Genomic DNA, 18,763 nt, shown 5'->3' on the forward strand with positions numbered 1-18,763 from the left:
TTCCCAACGCTGGGTCTACCTATTTCAGTCTGTCCCTGACTTTGTCACTGTCTCTGGGTCTCTATCCATAGCCGAGTCTCCCAGTCTCTGGACTTCCCCTTCTTTTTTTAAAAGTAGGCTCTACATCCAAGGTGGAGTTTAAACTCACGACCCGACCCCAAGATGGAGTCGCATGGTCTAGTGACTGAGGTGCCCCTGGACCTCCACCCCCCCCCTTTTTTTCTTTTAATTTAAAGATCTTTTTTTTTTTCTTAAGAAAAAATCTTTTTTTTTTTTAATTTTATTTTTTTGAGAGAGGTACTGAGAGAATCTGAAGCAGGCTCCATGCCCTCAGTGCAGAGCCCAACACGGGGCCCGATCCCACCAACCGTGAGATCATGATCTGAGCTGGCACCAAGAGTCCGAAGCGTAACAGACTGAGCCACTCAGGCGCCCCTGGACCTCCCCTTCATGATCTTTCTCCCTTTCACCGTGCCTCTGCCTTTCACCTCCCCCTGTCTCTTTACCCTCCTCTCTCTATCCCACCATCTCTGATACTCTGGGACTCCTTGTCCCTATTTCTCCATCTTTGGATATGCGGAGCCCTGGGTCCTCTGGTTTCTGTCACTCCCTGTCGCTGTGTCTCCTAGTCTGTGTCTCTCACTGCCTCAGTCTCTCCCGGCGGTATTTCTCCGCCCCCCACCCCCCCCACCTGTTTTTGTGTTTTTTTTTTTCCCCTCCACCTGTTTTACCGCGTTGCTATGGATCGAAAAAGACGCAGGCGCACGGGGGGCGAGATGCTGAGCGAGGCTAGCTCTGCCTCTGATTGGCTGTCCTTTCAGCCGTTGCATCTTCGCTCCGCCCCAGCCCTGGGGGATGGCCAATTGCCTTCTGGGGGTCGTAGTCCGCTGCGCAGGCCCAGCGCGCACGCGCAGTCTGAGCTGACGCCATCGCTCCGAGCTCCCGGCGGCTGGAACCGGCCTGGGACCGCTACGCAAGAGGTAGGTCTGGCTCTGCAGTGCGCTACGCCGTGCTTTTCCTGAGCGGATCGTAGCGGTCCCGCCAGTGTGCGCAGCGCAGCAGCGTTCGGAGGTGACCTGGAGTGGTGGGGAGGATGGGGAGGGAGCGACCCCGGCGGGGGAACGGAGGAGGTTGGGCTGGGGTGGGAGGCTGGGAGGGGGAGGGGAAGAGCCCGGGAGCCCCTGGAGTGGAAGTGAGGTGGGGGAGGTGTGTGGGTCGGAGGGGGCGGGGCTGAGAGACCGCAGGTAGACGAGGGCCTGGCTACCCATCTTGGGTGTGGGAATAGGGAAGGGTTAAGGGCACCATCCTGCGGCCTGGTAGAGGGAGGGGGTTACGAGAGGGGACATAAGGGCTGAGGTGCCCCTAGTAGGCGGGAGGGGCAGCCTGTGGCGTCCCGGTAGGAGAGCAGGGACGAGGCGGAGGTTCCTCTAGTGTGCGCGTTCACCTGAGTGAGGGGTCGGGCCGAGCAATCCTGGGGTGGAGCCGGGGGTGGGGCCAGGGGGTGGGACCTGGGGTGAGGCTGGGGGTGAGGCGTTGTCTGTGCCCCGGGGATCCTCGAGGCCCTTAGACGCCCTGACTCTTCCCAGTCACCTGGGGATGGCTTCAGTTTGAATTAAGTGTCTGCTCCTGCTGTAGGGTCCCTTTGGTGGGCGAAGAAACCCAAGAGAGAGGGCAAGAATGGGTTTCCGTGATGCTGCTGTGAAAGTAGCCCGCAAGGGGGAGTGGGGACGACTGAGGATGTTTTTTAGACCTTTTATTAAAGAATTTATAGAAAAGTTCTAAGGAAAGGCCTTATAACTGCATGCCTTTTGGTCTGATTCACCTGTTAGTATTTTGTACGTGTTGTGCCCTTTTCTCTCCTCGCTCCCCACTTCCTCCCCTTCTCCCTCTGTCAGGCTCCCCCCACCTCCTCCCTTTTCCACCTCCTCCCCCCCTCCTTTCTCACAGACACAACGTGTACTGAGCTGACCCCTTGGAGGCTAAGGTGGACAACCTCACAGCCCTCTTCTCCATACCAGGGTCTAGCCTCCCATTGCCCCAGTCCTCCCAACCATCCTGTAGAAGTTTCCTTTCCTGGTACAGGGCCACATGTGTATTGCTGCTGTTCCTCCGCCCGTTCCTTGAGTCTGTGAGTTCCTGTCCTTTGAGTTCTGTCCTTGAGGCTTTGGGGAAGCTCAGGCAGTTGTGCAGGAGGTTGCTTGATCTTCGTGCCGTCTGTGCTCCGGGGTGGATCCAGGGTTTGTGCTCTTGCCAGGGACCACAGAGGACAGCCGAGATGCCAAGGATGATCCTTTCATATGCATTTTTTTTTTCAGTCTAAAGGCACCTTTCGCCCCTTTGTAATGGGTGAGTAACTATTGGGTGATGCCAGGAGACCCTGTGAATGTCCTGAGTAACATGAGGTGGGACTGTGGGGAGAGGAGAAGGGGGGCACGGCAGGGCCTGGAGGTAGAGCTGAAGAGTTGGGAGCTAAGCGTGAGCCCTGCTTAGCCCAGTGGGAAAGGGATTTGCCTGCAGGAGGCCCACAGTGCTTGGAGACCTCTCAGCTCAGCTGCCCACACCACCCCCCCCCACCTTGGCTTCCTCTGCATCCCAGGACCAGGAGGGCCAGGCTCATAGGATCAACCTCAGACATGTCCATGGGGTGCAGGGGGAGTCTGGGCTCCAAGAAATTTCCATCCCCATCTGAGGCAAATCCTGAGTGGCCCTGAGATGTGTGTGTGATGGGAGGAAGTCTGCTTGGTGAGTGAGCCAAGAGGAACTTGGGCCGTGGGGGATGGCCTCGCTCAAGGAATCTGGAGACAGGAAGGAGTTCTGGTGGTCCCTCTGCCTACCAAGGTCATCCTTGCAGCGGCATGACCAGGTTGTGAGGCTCTGATGAGAGAAGATAAGATCCATGCATGCACACATTAGTGAGTTATCTTTGGTTAACTTTGTGGAGACAGGCCCCGGACAGGATGATCGTGCCTGTGGTATCTTAAGAAAACCAAAATTACTTGCTTATGTGACCACACATCTGCCCATATTACCACACAAAGCCCCACGTATCCTGTGCCTGTTGGGATAAATGTGGTCCTGCCAGCTGGCTGGAGCTGGCACACTTCTCTTGCCAGGTGAGGCTCTAGATTAAAGGCGGAAACATGGTTAAAAGAGCTAGAGTCTGGAACTGGGATTGGGAAACTCTGGCCTACAGGCCAACCAGCAGCCCGTTTTTGTAAGGAAGTTGTTTGGGGACACAGGCAGGCCCATGGCATGCGGGTGCTCTGGTTGTTTCAGCCACAAGGCGAAGTTGAGTTGTCTCAACCGAAACCACCTGTCCTGCATTTGCCAACCCTGGCCCCTAGCAGAATTAATGCAAGAGTGCATTAAAAAAAAAAAAAAAAATTAAGTTTATTTATTTTGAGAGAGAGAGAGTGTGCTCAAGCAGGGGAGGAGCAGAGAGTCCTAAGCAGGCTCCACGCTGTCAGCACAGATCCCGATACAGGGTTCACCCTGGGGCTGGAACTCATGAACCATGAGATCATGACTTGGGTCAAAACCAAGAGTCAGATGCTTAACCGACTGAGCCCCACTGGTGCCCTGAGTGCATTTCTAATCTTGAGTGCATTTCTAATTAAAAATTCGAAGGAAGCTCTTTATAAACAAGTTTCTGAACTCCACATCTTTCTTAGGAAGAAAAAAAGCACATTTGACAATAAGAAACATTTGAACTTTATGGTATAGCAAAAAGAGAGCATGAAGTGAAAAGATAAGTCACAGACTGGGCTGCTGGCAAGACCAGGCCAGACAGACACCACTTTAATTATTTAATAGAAGGGAGCTGGAAGAAAATGGCTACCGAAGGAGTGCCTTGGTGGCTCAGTCAGTTGGTTGTCTGACTTCGGCTCAGGTCATGATCTCATGGTTTGTGAGTTTGAGCCCTGCGTCAGACTCTGTGCTGACAGCTCAGAGCCTGGAGCCTGTTTCAGATTCTATGTCTCCCTTTCTCTCTGCCCCTTCCCTGCTCGCGCTCTCTCTCTTCCCCTCTCCCTCTCTCAAAAATAAATAAACATTAAAAAATTTTTTTAAAATGGCCACTGAAAAGCAGGCAGTTGACTCACAGAGCTAAAGCAGTCCTGAGAAAACTCTGGCAGCAAAATGAGCAGATTATGTAGTCTGAGGGCCCTGGTGTGGGGGTGTGAGGAAGGGCCACCCTGTTGAGCATTGCCATAGCGGGTGGCAGGAGTTAGGCTGCCTCCTGTGGGCCGTAGTGGGTCATAGCACAGGCCCAGTGGTCCAGGTATCCCACTTGTAGGTTTACCTTCCCAATACATCACCACCCTGATCCCAGGGATAATGGCCAATGAAAATTCGGCACAGCCAGCAAGGCTCTTGATGAAAACAATTTACGGTCAACAGTGAGTAACCCCTGCTGTCATGGGGTTTACATTCCAGTGGGAGAGGCAGGTGGAAGGCAGGGAAGAGGGAGTGAGGAGGTATGGATGGGAGGAATTGAGCAGGCCGTGGAGGGAAGGTCTCCCTGGGGGACCCATCAGAGCCCAGACCCGGCTGGCACAGAAGAGCCTCTGTGGGGAGCAGGGCGGCGGGGGGCGGGTAGGGGGGTTGTGCTCAGGGAACAGAGGGGAGGACATGAATGGAGGGCGGTGGGAAGGGTGGCCTGGCGAGCTCTTTCTTCCTTGAGGGAAATGGAACTCTGACTCAGTCTAGGCTGTGGGAGAGGACAGCGGCGGGTGCTTCGGTTTCTGCCACCTCTTCTCTTTCCAGCAGCTTTATTAGATGTAACTGACCCCAAAAGAGATCACCTGTGTAAAGTGTGCAGTTCAGTGGTTTTGCCCATATTCACAGTCGTACAGCCAACACCACAGCTGATTTTAGGACGTTTTCATCGCTCTGACCCTGACCCCCTCGTCTGCCCCCGGCAGCCACGGAGCTACTTTCCGTCTCTGTGGATTTGCCAGTCCACGTACATGGAGTCAGACACCCCCACCGCCCCGAGGTCCTGGGCCGCAGGCGCTGGTGAAATGTCAGAGCGCATCTTCACTTTCCATGGAGGAGGTCATCAATGCCCGGTCCTGCATTGCAGAGTTTTCTCTGGAAAAGCAGGATTGCTGAGGAAACGTCCTCACCACAGCTGTGCTCACACACATTTTCCTAAATTCCTCAGACGTGTTCGGAAGAAAACATGGTTGGTTTCTGTGGTTCAGCCAGGGGGAGCATTCCCACCGGGTTTGGGTGCCGCTTCTCTTTGGGGGTGTCTCCCTCCCAGCGGGGTCTGAGGGTTTTCTGGTTGTGTGGGGAGAAGTGTAGACCCCACACATTCTGAGAGGAGCTGGAGCTCTGTCCTTGGATGCTCGTAGCCAGTGAGAACATCGTGGGCCCGAAGCTGGCAGCCAGAGGCCTGGTCCCCCGTGGCCCTGCCGGCTGCTGGCCTTCAGCTTGCTCGGTGTTTGTCAGGGGTCACAACCAAGAGATTTCACCTAAAGACCCCAAATCTAGCTTCTCCCAAGTGATGCGTCTGCCCATCAGGATCAGCCAGGGGAGGAGAGGATGCGGACAGGACCTGAACACCACGGTCCCTTCCCTCCCCCGCACCATCGATTCCCAACTCCTGGTCAACTTCTGCCTCCCACCGGGTTCTGTGGGTGGGTCAGGCCAGGTCTGCAGTCCTGTGTCATTCCCAGAAATAGACGCTGGTTGTCCACTGATCTACATTTGACCCTTGAACAAGGTGAGGGTAAGGGCATACCCGAAAATCCATATATAACTTTTGACTTCCCAAACCCTTAACTGCCAGTAGTCTGCTGTTGACCAGAAGCCCTACTGATCACATAAACAGTTGACTAACCTGTGTTGTGTATGTTATATATATCATGTACTGTGTTCTTACAGTAAAGCGAGTTAGGGAAAAAGCGTTAAGAAAATTTTACGGAAGAGAAAATGCATTTACAGTATTTTACTGTATTTATAAAGAAAATGCTCCTTAAAGTGGACCCATGCAGGTCAAACCCGTATTGTTCAAGGTTCAGCTGTATTTTGGATTTTTAGTTGTCTTAAGAAGAGGAGCAGTCCTGGCACCTAGGCCTCCCAAATGTGGAAGGAAGTCTGGGATACACCCAAATCTGGCATGGTATCCCATGCATCGAGTATACGTTGTTGGAGTGAAGTTAGTAACGTTTTAAAATTTTTATCTTTGAAAGTGAGATTGTCCTGTAACTTTTCTTTATCCTAATTGTGACTGATTTATTTTTTTTAATCCTGGTAATAGCCGTCTTACAAAACGAGTTGTCACTTCCAACATTTTACGTTAATTTTTATCTGTACACATACAAGACTCTGCTGATACTTAACAAGCAGATTGCTTGGAAACCTGTGTGGACTCTGGGTGTGGAGGGTGGGACTGAGGAGCTCATCCATGTTGGGGTCTGGATGCCCCATGGCTTGCTTCTCATTGTCTGTCTGTAGTCATGTCTGTCTGTCCTGTGCAGGGCTGAGATCCCAGAGCATCCCGCCATCCCTGGTGTCTCTCCCTTGCAGCCGCAGTTACGTGAACTCGCCCTCCACGACAGGTGCCCTGTCCCTGGATAGTCACATTTCCCAGTGTAGGTTTGGAACGATGTTGCCGCTGGAGAAGGCGTTTGCCAACCCCAGGAGCTCCCCAGCTCCCCCAGAACTGCCCATGCTAGGATCAGCAGCTGAGGACCAGCAAGAGGACTCCAGGAGTGGCCTTGGGGAGGTCCCTGCCAACCTTGAGTCCTCCCGCCTGCACTTCCGGAACTTCATCTACCAGGAAGCTGCAGGGCCCCACCAGGCCCTGGACCAGCTGTATGAGCTGTGCCGCCAGTGGCTGCGCCCTGAGGCGCACTCCAAGGAGCAGATGCTGGAGCTGCTGGTGCTGGAGCAGTTCCTGAGCGCCCTGCCGGACAAAGTACGGTCCTCAGTGGTGGCACAGCAGCCTGAGAACTGCCAGAAGGCAGCCTCCCTGGTGAAGGACCTTGCCGACGCCCTAGAGGAGCCAGGTGAGCCCACCACCCCAGAGGAGAGCACAGCACAGGAGAGATAGGAAGGGAGGTGGTCAGCCCTGGGAGGAGTAAAGTTGACAGCATAGGGCCCAAACTCCAATCAGTGGCTTACCTGAGAGTTGAATTCCCCTGTGTATAAGAGGCACAGAGGTGAGCAGCCCTGAACTGCTGGGGTAGCTCCTCAGGAGGGATACAGCCCCACCACCCTGCCCAGAGTTGCCTCACGGGCTGGGAAGGCTGCTTGGGCTCCTGCCCTCACATCTGCCTTCCAGATACAAGGAAGCTGGGGGAACCAACCCCTTAAAAACAGTAAATGTCCTGGGCATCTGTTTCTGCGCTGGGGCTGGGTGGGCAGAGTCTCTACCACATCAGAGGGCGGGGCCTGAGGGACTGCTGGTGATGGGGTCCTGGAGCCTTGTCTGCTCCCACCCGCTGCAGGTTCACTGTGTGATTGTTAGCACATCCCTCACTTCCCCTCGAGTATAAACAGGGATGCTGTTGAGTCTGCCATGGGGCTGTCCACAGCTCTGAGCGAGGGGCAGCGTGGGAAGCTCGCTGAGCCTTTGCCATCTGCTCTATTACCAGATGGGTCCGTGAAGACTGGCGAAGACGTGGAGCCCAGTGAGACCCAGGCCGCCCCCAACATCTGTGAGTGAGCAGTTAGCCCTGGGACGGGTGTGGGCCAGTGCTTGGTTGGGGGAGGGCATGAGGCAGATGCCACGGAGGTTCTCATGGGAGCCAAGGTCTGGCAGTCTGTGCTGACTGACTTCTTCCTGTGGGCTCTGGTGAACACGACAGCTATTTATAATTAATCTTCAAAGATTACGCGGGTTGTACATGCTTTACCATAAACACCGAAAAGCATTGAGGTACAAAGAAAACCTCCCCCCGCCCATGTGCCCTCCAAGCTAAAACCAAATGGTGTGCCCTGGCATGTGTTCCTTCATCTCTTGCACACGCACGCACACATCTCCGCCCTGAGCCCTGAGCGGGCTTGTGGCCAGTGTCCCTGGAGTCGATATGCTCGTGCTGGAGCTCGTGCTGTTTGCGTGGAGCAACGTCTCACCCAGCCAGGCCCAGCCAGGCAGTGGCCAGCGCCATCTCCGTACTTTCTCGGCATTTCACAGGATCCGCCCTTCCTTGGCCTAGAGTTGGGATTTACGGCCATTAAGGTTTCTGCCTCTTCCTACAAATGCGCCGTGAAACGTCCGCAGGCATGTGCCTTGTGTGGATGTTTTGTGTGTTTAGGTGGGTTCCTCACGATCACTGGACAAAGGACATTTCTGCATGGTCGTGCGAAGTTTTGTAGCACGTACGGTGCCAGTGCACGAGGTGCCCGTTTGCCCACATCTATGCCGTATTGTGTCATTGCTTTTTAAGATTTCCACCAATCTAACTGGTAGAAAAGCGTTACCTGCTTTGTGGGCTTTCGTTAGAAAGCCACGGTTGACCGTGAGCTTCTTTTTGCTTTCTTCTTGGCTACTCTGCTCTGTCACCTGAGGACAATTGTAGGGTCCCTTGAGCTTGAGACCTACCGTGACGTGAGTGCTGAGACCTTCTGCCTCTGAGTCTGACAGCTCTTCCCTCTCTTCCTGGGGCCTGTGCGCGGGGGGCCCTGGGGTCTCCCTGATTGGCTTGGGCTGCCCAGCTGTGTGACACTAGTCTGCTCAGCTCTGTGTCCCCTTCTACCAGCCTGTCCTGCTCCAGACCCTGTGCTTCTGGAACAAGGGTGTGCCGGGGACAAGAAACCCGAACAGCCCAAGCCTGCTAAGGCTGAGCCAAAGGTGCGTGGGGTCTGTCTTGTCCAGGGTTCTCAGGGCCTGTCCCCAAGGAGGAGGAGCTGTCCCCCTAGCTTATTAGGCTCTCTTCTTGCCCCTGTCATTAATATGCTGCCAGCTGGCCCTGGGAGGGATGGGGGCCCAGCCACAGGAGAAGGGGGTCTGGGCTGAGGTTCCTGGGCTGCACACCTAGGCTGCTCCCTCCCCAGGAAGCCAAGAGGAGGTGGGGGTGAGGCAAGGAGAGGTCTCTGAGATCAGAACAAAGGGGCCCGAGTGCCCCCTTGGGGGTGTTGGGCAGGTGGTCCCTTTCTGTCAGCCCCCTACCAACCTGGTTTGTGGTGACTCCCAGGCCCCAGTCCCTTTAGCTGCTTCCATCGCCCTGTTCTGTTGTCTCCTCTGGGCGAGTGCGCTGTTCCTGCCACCACAGCCTCCTCACCTCCTGCCAGGCCAGCTGCCCCTGTCCTGCAGGGTTCCCTCCCCACTGCCGTACCCCTTTCTGCATTCTGGGCCTGGCCGTGCCCTATCCCCTGCCCGGTGGACACATCTTCCAGCCCTCGTGGGGCCCATGGCGCGCTTGTCTCCTCTGTGGCCTTTGTCATGGGTGACTGCTTCTCCTAAGGGCAGTAAGCGTGGCCGTCCTGGTCCCCCTGTCCCCTGGGTGCCGGCCTGGGGCCCATGCAGGGATGGAGGAGATAAGAGATGTTGGGGTTTTGCCCTCTGGGGGACATTTGGTGACATCTGGAGACAGCTTTGGTTGTCAGTATTTGGCTGGGGGAGGAGGTGCTGCTAATACCCAGAGGAAGAGGCTGGGAAACAGCCTGCAGTGCCCGGGGTTGGTCCTGCTAGAAGAAAGTCCATAGTGCTGAGGCGAAGAAACCCAGCCCCCGTGTTAACCTGGGATCTGGGTCCAGGCCCTGCTAGGTGGTGGGTGAGAACCCCCAGGATGGCGCCACCCCCGCTGTGCTCACTGTGATCGTGGGACTGAGGGTCCACCCTCCCTCTGGAAGGGAAGCCTCAGCCGTGGTGGTGCTGCCGTTTCAGAAGTTGACGTTTCCGGAGATGCCTCTGTACCTGGGGGAATGGGGCCACCTGGACCCGGCAGAGGAGAACCTGAAGACCTTCCGGAAACTGCTCCTGTGGGGTGAGACTTGTCCCCCACAGCCTCATGCAGTACCCTGTCCTCTTCCAAGAGGATTGGCCTAGGGGATTCCGACTCCCACGTGGAGCGTTGGTTACGGCCCCACAGTGTTTTTTTGTTTTGTTTTTTTTAATGTTTATTTTTGAGAGAGAGGGGGAGAGAGGGAGAGAGAGAGGGAGACAGAGCATGAACAGGGGAGGAGCGGAGAGACAGGGAGACACAGAATCAGAAGCAGGCTCCAGGTTCCAAGTACTGACGCGGGGCTTAAACTCACAAACCACAATATTGTGACCTGGGCCAAAGTCGGATGCTGAACTGACTGAGCCACCCAGGCGCCCCCCCCCCCCCCAGTGTTTGTTTTTGTAACATTTGCTTATTTATTAAAAAACATTTTAATGTTTATTTTTGAGAGATAGTGAGGTCAGGGGAGGGGCAGAGAGAGAGGGAGACACAGAATCCAAAGCAGGCTCCAGGCTCTGAGCTGCCAGCACACAGCCTGACACACAGGGCTCAAACCCACGACCCGTGAGGTCGTGACCAGGCACGCCCAATGTTTATGTTGAGAGAAAGAGTGCACACATGCTGGTGGGGAAAGGGCAGAGAGAGGGAGACAGAGGATCCGAAGCAGGCTCCATGCTTACAGCAGAGCGCCCGGTGTGGGGTTCGAACCCACGAACCATGAGATCATGACCCGAGCCAAAGTCAGACCCTTAAACCGACTGAGCACCCAGGCGCCTTGAGGCCCCACAGCGTTTTGAACAAATTTGACGGTGAATGAGTTTGCCTGTGTCCCCACCTTGGCCCCACCCTTCTCACTGTACAGGGTTGAGTTCTGCCACAGCCCTGGGGTTTTGAGTTTGCAGCCCCTGCTCATAGGACCCAAAGCTCCCGAATGTGGAAAGGCCTCCTGGCACCAGTCGTCAACTTTACTATCGTCCTTGGTACACAGATGGAGCCTCTTGGCCTTCATGGCTCTTCTCTCTTGAGTGGACATCGTCGCCCACAACACAGGCCCCAACACAGACGTCTGAGCTCTTTGCGGTTGTAGTTTTATGTTCTTCTCTGACTTTGCTCTCCATTGAATTCCCCCACTTCCCTGTTGGCTGTCCGGCTCTGTCTCGGTAGGCCCTCTTCTTCACCCCTTCCCCAGTGTTCTTGGAACCCCCAGCACTCCAGGGCTCTGAGTGAGGCAGCTTCGGTGAGTGTCCAGGGCAGAGGAAAGGACAGTGTCCAGAGCAGAGGCCCTGCTGCCCTTCCTGGCCAGCCCATGGGGCTTGAGGCGCATCATTGGCTGGTTTCCACTCTGGCTTCAGTGTCTCTCTCTGTTTTTGTGTGTTTTGATCGCCCTCAGGGTACCAGCTCGCCCAGCCTGATGACACCTGCAGGCTGGAGACAGAGGAGCTTCGGTTGGTTGAAGCTGAACCACCGGAAGGCAGCTTCTCAGGTGAGGCCCGAGAACCTTGGTGAGGCTGGGGTAGAGGGGCACCTTTCCAAGGCTGGTGGAAGGTCCCCACAGCTCCTCAACTTTGACCTCGCTCTTCTCCCACCACCTGTCGTGTACCTTGGCCGCCCCCCACCCCAGTGTCAGAGCAGGAGGCAGGAATCCAGGTGTTCTAACAATCTTTCACTGTGTCACAAACGGCCCCCGAACTCAGTCTCCTAAACAGCAGCAGTGTTGGTGGTTATGATCCTGTGGATTGACTGGGATGGGATGGGCGTCTGTTATGCTCCCTTTGCTGGTTGCTGGGCCGCATACACAGCCACAGTCATCCGGAAGCTTGGCTCGGCTGGAATGTCCCTGGCGGTCTCACTCACCCCAGCGGCGGTTAGTGCTGGCTCTTGCCGGGCAGCTCAGCTGAGGCTGTCAACCTGCGTTCTCCGTGTTGCCCCTCCAAGTAGTTAGTTTGAGCTTCCTCATGGCATGGCATTTGAGTTCTGGAGCATTCCAGGAGGGGAGGCACCATTGTGCAGGTGCTTTTTAAATCTTTGCTTCTGTCACGCATGCTTAATGTCCTGTAGACCATAGTAGGTCATGTGGCCAAGCCAATGTGCATGGTTTGTATGTCTGTGCGTGTGGGGGAGGGGGTACTCCCCAAGGGCCCAAATCCCAGGAGACCGGCTTCACTGGGGGCTGCCATCGTAACACGTTAGTTACCTCATAGGGGATTATTCGGCCCTTCCTGGTGAGGGATGCAGGCTCCCTCCGGCTCATGGCTGCGTTGCCAGTGTCTGCTCTCGTGCGGTGTGGGATGCCTGCTGTGGCTCCCACACCCACAGCTGCAGGAAGGAGGAAGCCCCTCCACAAACCTTACACTTGTGCATCCATCCCATGGACCGTAGCTTGCTCACGTGGCCACTTCGGCTGCAAGACAGGCCGGGAGTGCCAGCAGGTGGGCAGTCGTGAGCTCAGGGAGTGCCAGAAGAGGGAAAGCACGTGGGGACACACGGCAGTCTTCTGAGTGATTTTGTTTCAACCCATTGCCCCTGGGTTTGTGGAGGGCATTGACTGATGGTGTGCATGCAAAGCCCTCTCACATCCTCACCCGCTTCCCCCTTGCTCCGGCTTTCCATCCTGTCCATCTTCACAGCCCCCAGCCCACGCCTTTTGTTAGGTTTCCTGCTCACATGGCGGCTTGCTTCTCTGAGCCCTGGGAGGTGGGACTGCTCACACCGTGACCTTGTTTTAGGGGATAGGAGGTGGCAGGAAAGTAAAGAGAGCATGTGCGAGACGCTGATGGAGAGGATCACAAGGGAAATTCTCGTTTGCCCCTTGACGGGTGCTGCTCCGGAGGAGGAAGAGCAGCCGCAGAAGGTTCTGGAACCTCAGGAGAGGGAACCAAGCCCTGTCCCCAGAGCCCAGAGGCAGTCAGTCATCCGGGAGCCAGCCCAGGACAGGGGCACAGCAGGGGAGAGCCCTACTGTGCCTGTAGCTCCAGCTGCCCCACGCCAAGGCCTTGGAAGAAAAAGGCCCCACTCGAAGGATGTGGGCGGGCAGGGCCCTGAGCCTGTCTCCAGCATGAGCCACCCCCAGCAGCGCCATGTGAAGGAGCCCGCTGCATCTGGCCTCGGCGCAGGGTCCCTGGGCGCGGGTTGCTCTGCTGCCGATGAGCCTGGGCTGTCCCGAGGGAAGCCCTACGCGTGCAGCGAGTGTGGGGAGACCTTTGCGTGGATCTCACATTTCATTGACCATCTCCGAAGCCACAGCGGCAGGAAGCTGTACGCGTGCCAGGGCTGCTGGAAGACCTTCCACTTCAGCCTGGCCCTGGCCGAGCATCAGAAGACCCATGAGAAGGAGAAAGGCTACGCGCTGGGGTGGGCCCTGGGACCCCACCCTGCTGCGTGTGGTGCCCACGCCGGCGGGAGGCTCCGTGGGCTCCCGGGGTGTGTGGCAGGTGACATTTTCCCTGTGCAGCCTGAGGCTCAGCGATGAGCTGCTTTGCTGTAGGGTCCCTAGAGGCCAGCCTTGCCTCCCAGGTTTGTGTCCCTAGAGACAGCCTTGCCTGCCCAGGTTTATGTCCCTAGAGGGCAGTCTTGCCTGCCAGATTTCCCTAGCAACGTATCCGCTGCTTTGAAACCCTTGCGTGGCTTCCTGCAGTATCTGTGTGGATGTAAGTCTGTCTGTTCTCTAAATGGGCTAACGTGGCTAAAGCACTTAGAACCCAGAAGGGCCCACGGGAAGCCCTTGTCTCCTTGTAAACACACCCATGCAGATGCCCATGTGCAAGCACGAGCTATCCGGTGTGAAAGAATATTCCCCTTTCTTCCGTAGCCATTTTAGCACCACCCACACGTTGGAACATTTGTCATTGTGCAAAGTGTAGAGTTGCCTTAAAGTGTGTGATCCGCTGGCTCTTGCTGAAGTCAGCTTTGTCTCTGTTCCCCTTGTTCAAGCTCCCCAGGGCTTCTGCTCAAGCTGTTTGGTCTTTTCATAGACGCCTGATACCAAGTTCACTTCTGAATCCTCAATAGCCAATTGTTTCCTAGTTAAGCACGTGTCTACATGTGTGGAGTGGCTTTACAAAGATCACAAAAATGCGTGGAGCCTGGTAACGCTGTGCTTTCAAACCATGCGTCTCAGCCTTCTAGTGAATTGTGAAACCAAATTAGTGGACGGTCGCCAGCATTGCAAATCAGTAGAATTAAGTAAAAATTCGTTGTGTAGTAAAGGCAAATATTGTTTTGTGAAACTTTTCAGCTATATATCTAAATATGAGACCCGGTTGAATTGTGAAATCAAATTAGTGGACGGTCACCAGCATTGCAAATCAGTAGAATTAAGTAAAAATTCATCATCCGGCTGTAAAGGCAAATACTGTTCTGTGAAAAATTTCAGCTATGTATCTAAATATGAGACCCAGTTGCAATGTAAGATGTATTTCTTACTCAGGGTGGAGGGTCATGATCAAAGCAGGTTGAAAACACTAATAAGGGTTGATGAGGTGTGTCTGCCTGGGCAAGTGGAAACTTAATTCTTTGGGCTACATAAGGTGATCTTTTGATTTTTGCATTTGATCTCGGATTAGAGCATTGCCTCTGTTGCCCGAGCATAAACTTAACTGCTTCTTGTAGGTAAACTGGTGCCTCTTTCTGTCATGGTGTTTGAGCAGGCAGTCTGTTGTAACGATGCCCGAATCATAGATGCTTAACCTAATAAAGGATTTATTTCTTCACTCACATGACAGTCTTGTGTTTGTTGCTGTTGCTTGTGTGTGGAAGCGAGGGGGACTGTGCTCTGTGTGGTGATTTGGGGATCCAGGCTCTGTCCCTGTAGTGGCTCTGTTCTCCACTGGCCCCTTGGAGCATGTGGGGAAGGCCATACTTGCTCAGTTGGGAGATGACACACATCACTTCCACTCGTGTACTTGGAGAGACATGATCTCGTGGCCTCAGTCACGTGAAAGGGTCTGGGACTGTGTATGAGGTGCCTGTCTGTGTTACAGTCACCGAGCTCAGTTACCCTCTTCGCCTGTCTCCCTCTCACCCCCATCCTGAACGGATGAAGGCTCCTACATCCCTGGTAATAATTAAATACATACATATATATATATATATATATATATACACACACACACACACACACACACACACACACATATATGTATATATTTATATTTGCTCTCTGAACTCTTGTTCCCAGCCTAACCCATGAGCATGCCTCTCCTGCCACAGAGCGGTAACCCCTGGGGGTGTGTCTTGCATCAGCTTCAGGGCCACTGATGGGTCCTTCATTATCAGAAAGCCCAGCTCTCTATCCTGTTTGTTTCCTATCTGAGGTTTCCTTTAGTGCACAGCTAGATGTCGATGCCTTGTTTATATTTTCATATTTCTATTTGGAAATAATTTCAAACTTGTAGAAGAGACACGAAAATAATAAAAGTCGTCCAACCCTTACCTATGTGAACATCTTCCCTTGCTTGCCTGTGATCTTGGGCCCCTGCCCCCCATACACACACCTGGGACACACCTGGGAGTGCCTGAGGTCCACATTCCTACTGTTGGTGATGATTCCTTTGCTCCAAGTGCTGTCCAGTTTCTCCACCTTAGAGTTACTTTTCCCCCTTAATTTGTGGGGAGACGCTTAAAGATAACGCAAATACCCTGCTTCTCACCAAAATGCCACCCTCCCCCCCAGCCCCAGGGGCATCCTCCATTGATGATTTTTGCCAGATGGTTGCAAAATACTGGTTATCTGACACCAGCCCTCCTTCCGTGGCATTACCAGCCAGCCCTGGGCATTCTGCTGCATAGCCAACACCCTCCTTTCTCTCCCATTTATTTGTCTTTACTATCAGGATGGACTTAGGGATTCCTCTTTTTTCAGTGTTTTTTCAAGTTTTATTACGTATTGCTGTCCTTGGTAATTTTCGTGCTCAGGTTGTCCCAGATGTGGCCAGGGAGAGTCCCTTCAAGAAGGCTCCTACATCCCTGTAACATGCCTTCATCATGATTAAAAAATTTTTTTATTTAAATGTTTATTTATTTTTGAGAGAGCGAGAGACAGAGTGTGAGCGGGCGAGGGGCAGAGAGATAGGGAGTCCCAGAATGTGAAGTAGGCTCCAGGCTGCGAGCTGTCAGCACAGAGCCCAATGCGGGGCTCAAACTCCTGTACCGAGAGATCATGACCTGAGCTGAAGTCGGACTCTTAACCAGCAGAGCCACCCAGGTGCCCCTCCATCATTGTTTGAACAATTCCTTTTTCTTTAGCATAGTAAGATGTTCCAAGCCCAAATTGTTCCTACCCTGAGATCAGCCATTCCTCTAGTTCCAAAGAACTGGCTCTTTTTAGTGTGGCTTCTTTGAGACCAAATCTGAGTGGCTGGTGTATTCATTGCTAGTAGGGTATTTTCTGGTGAGCTAGGAACCATAGGCACATAAAATAGACACACAGCTACACACAAAAAGGTATGTGTGCCCGTATGCATGCATATACACATACATATACAGCAATACCTCCATTTTCAATCTACTACTCCCCTATATTTTTATGTCAATAGTGCGAATCCTAAAATCAACACATTTGTTAATATGCTAAGACCTGGGACACCTGAGTGGTTCAGTGGGTTGGCTGTCCAAGTTTGGCTCAGGTCATGATCTTGTGGTTCGTGGGTTCAAACCCCATGTCGGGCTCTATGCTGACAGCTTGGAGCCTGCAGCCTGCTTCAGATTCTGTGTCTCCCTCTTTCTGCCCTTCCCCCACTCGCACTCTGTCTCTCTCTGTCTCAAAAATAAATAAGCATTAAAAAAATTTTTTAAATTTTTTGGTGTTTATTTTTGAGACAGAGAGAGACAGCATGAGCAGAGGAGGGGTAGAGAGAGAGACACACACAGAATCCGAAGCAGGCTCCAGGCTCTGAGCTGTCAGCATAGAGCCCGACGTAGGGCTCGAACTCACGAGCTGTGAGATCATGACCTGAGCCGAAGTCGGACGCCTAACCGACTGAGCCACCCAGGCACCCCAACATTAAATTTAAAAAAAAATTTTTTTTTTAACGTTTATTTATTTTTGGGACAGAGAGAGACAGAGCATGAACGGGGGAGGGGCAGAGAGAGAGGGAGACACAGAATCTGAAGCAGGCTCCAGGCTCTGAGCCATCAGCCCAGAGCCCGACGCGGGGCTCGAACTCACGGACCGCGAGATCGTGACCTGAGCTGAAGTCGGACGCTTAACCGACTGAGCCACCCAGGCGCCCCTAAAATTTTTTTTTAAAAATGCTAAGTCCTGGGGCACCTGGGTGGCTCGGTTGAGTGTGTGACTCTTGATTTCAGTTCAGGTCATGATCCCAGGGTTGTGAGATTGAGCCCTACAGTGGGCTCTGCACTGAACGTGGAGCCTGCTTAAGATTATCCCTCCCCCCCACCCTCTTCCTTCCTCACAGGTGCTCTCTAAAATATTTTTTAAAACGCTAAGTCCTAAAATACCTCTAAAAATCACTTCAGAATTGCTTTTCTCAAACCACTACAAAAAACAAACCTACTGAAATGATGTCAGGATTTGTTTGCTGTTCCCTTGCCATCACCATCCTGACCAAGACATAGTGGAACACACAAATGGGTGATTTATTCTACAGAAAGACAAAAATATGGCCAGATGTTCCCACTGTTTATCTCAGAGGAAGCTGGGTTGGTTCAGGTTTTAGGGGCTTTGGATCTGTGCTGAGGGTTTCCCACCCAAAGGGGTGGCCCATTGAGAAAGGTGCAGCAATCGGGAAACACAAGAAGGTGGCCTTGGTCTCTCCAATGGAGTTGGGAGGGCTGGAAAGTGTATAGATCATGGAGCCCTGAGCCAGGACTCAGAATGGACATAAGACACCTGGAGAGCTAGGGAGAGCCCGAGGTGCACGGGCACTAAGAATGGAATGGAGTTCATGGCTAACTTCCATAGGGTGGCCGAGGATGAATGGTCAAAGGGTTAGAAAAAGATAAATCCCATAAATGGAAAACTGGCCAGATGGGAGTAAATTTCAATGGCAAGAAGATGCTTAAATGCCTTCTGTTACAGATTGAATTGTATCCCCCACCCCAAATTTATACACTTAAGTCCTAACCCTCAGTGTGACTGTATTTGGGGATAGGGCCTACAGGGAGGTAATTAGGGTTAAATGAGGTCATAAACATCGGGCCCTCATCCCACAGGACTGATCTCGTAAGAAGGAGGCAGCAGCAATTTCTCTTTCATCACGTGTGCGGAAGAAAGGCCATGAAACACTACCATCTTGTTTTGCTCACAGATTCAGCGGATCAGTAATTCGGAAAGGGCACAGCAGGGATGGCTTGTCTTTGCTTCACCATGTGTGAGACCTCGGCTGGGAACTTGAAGTCTGAGGTACCTTGAAAACTGTGGGGTTTGAGTCACCCTTGCACGCCTGATGCAGCTGGGAAGCTTGCGGGCTAGGACTGCTCACTGGAGCCCATACATGGAGCTTACCTGGCGTGGACATCCTGACCACACGGTGGCCTCCTGGTGGTGGGAACGTGTTTTTTTTTCCTTAATGTTTATGTATTTTTGAGAGATAGAGACAAAGCACCAGTTGGGGAGGGGCAGAGAAAGAGGCAGGCGCAGAATCCAGAGCGGGCTCCAGCCTCTGAGCTGTCAGCGCAGAGCCCGACATGGGGCTGGAACTCGTGAACCACGAGATCATGACCTGAGCCAAAGTCAGATGCTTAACTGACTGAGCCACCCAGGCACCCCAGTTGGGACTTCTTAACTTGGGGCATCTCAGGATTCCAAGCACACGTGTCCCTGTGAGCAAGGTGTAAACTGCATGGCCTCTTCCGAACCTGTGTTCACCCCGTTCGTTTTCCCTTGTTGGTCTTCAACTTTTGTGTCA

The 18,763-nt window shown here is 53.4% G+C and overlaps 1 protein-coding gene across 4 annotated transcripts; it reads left to right on the plus strand.

Annotated features, from left to right (window-relative positions):
- The first annotated feature begins 934 nt into the window (after positions 1–934).
- Positions 935–14,609, plus strand: ZSCAN18 (zinc finger and SCAN domain containing 18). Of its 4 annotated transcripts, XM_047094406.1 has the most exons (8): positions 941–980; positions 2,316–2,346; positions 6,535–7,016; positions 7,605–7,667; positions 8,712–8,803; positions 9,839–9,938; positions 11,287–11,379; positions 12,623–14,609. In XM_047094406.1, exons 3-8 carry the CDS (start codon positions 6,614–6,616, stop codon positions 13,363–13,365), a joined length of 1,494 nt encoding a protein of 497 aa, XP_046950362.1. In that variant the 5' UTR covers positions 941–980; positions 2,316–2,346; positions 6,535–6,613; the 3' UTR covers positions 13,366–14,609. The 4 variants fall into 4 exon arrangements, with proteins under 4 accessions (XP_046950361.1, XP_046950362.1, XP_046950363.1 ...); XM_047094405.1 differs by lacking the exon at positions 2,316–2,346 and having other exon boundaries at positions 935–980; XM_047094407.1 differs by lacking the exons at positions 941–980; positions 2,316–2,346 and adding an exon at positions 4,668–5,728.
- Positions 14,610–18,763: the final 4,154 nt, after the last annotated feature.

The sequence above is a fragment of the Lynx rufus genome, unplaced genomic scaffold (genome assembly GCF_022079265.1).
Source record: "Lynx rufus isolate CCGP_SWC_20201006 ecotype Redwood Valley unplaced genomic scaffold, mLynRuf1.p SCAF_39, whole genome shotgun sequence".
Lineage (NCBI taxonomy): Eukaryota > Metazoa > Chordata > Mammalia > Carnivora > Felidae > Lynx > Lynx rufus.

Bases quoted from the DNA above. Each gene is read 5' to 3' on its own strand.
- ZSCAN18 (XM_047094404.1), top strand. From the start codon at position 6,413: ATGTTGGGGTCTGGATGCCCCATGGCTTGCTTCTCATTGTCTGTCTGT. The intron at 7,017-7,604 runs GTGAGCCCACCA...CTCTATTACCAG, and splicing joins CGACGCCCTAGAGGAGCCAG to ATGGGTCCGTGAAGACTGGC. The intron at 11,380-12,622 runs GTGAGGCCCGAG...ACCTTGTTTTAG, and splicing joins ACCGGAAGGCAGCTTCTCAG to GGGATAGGAGGTGGCAGGAA.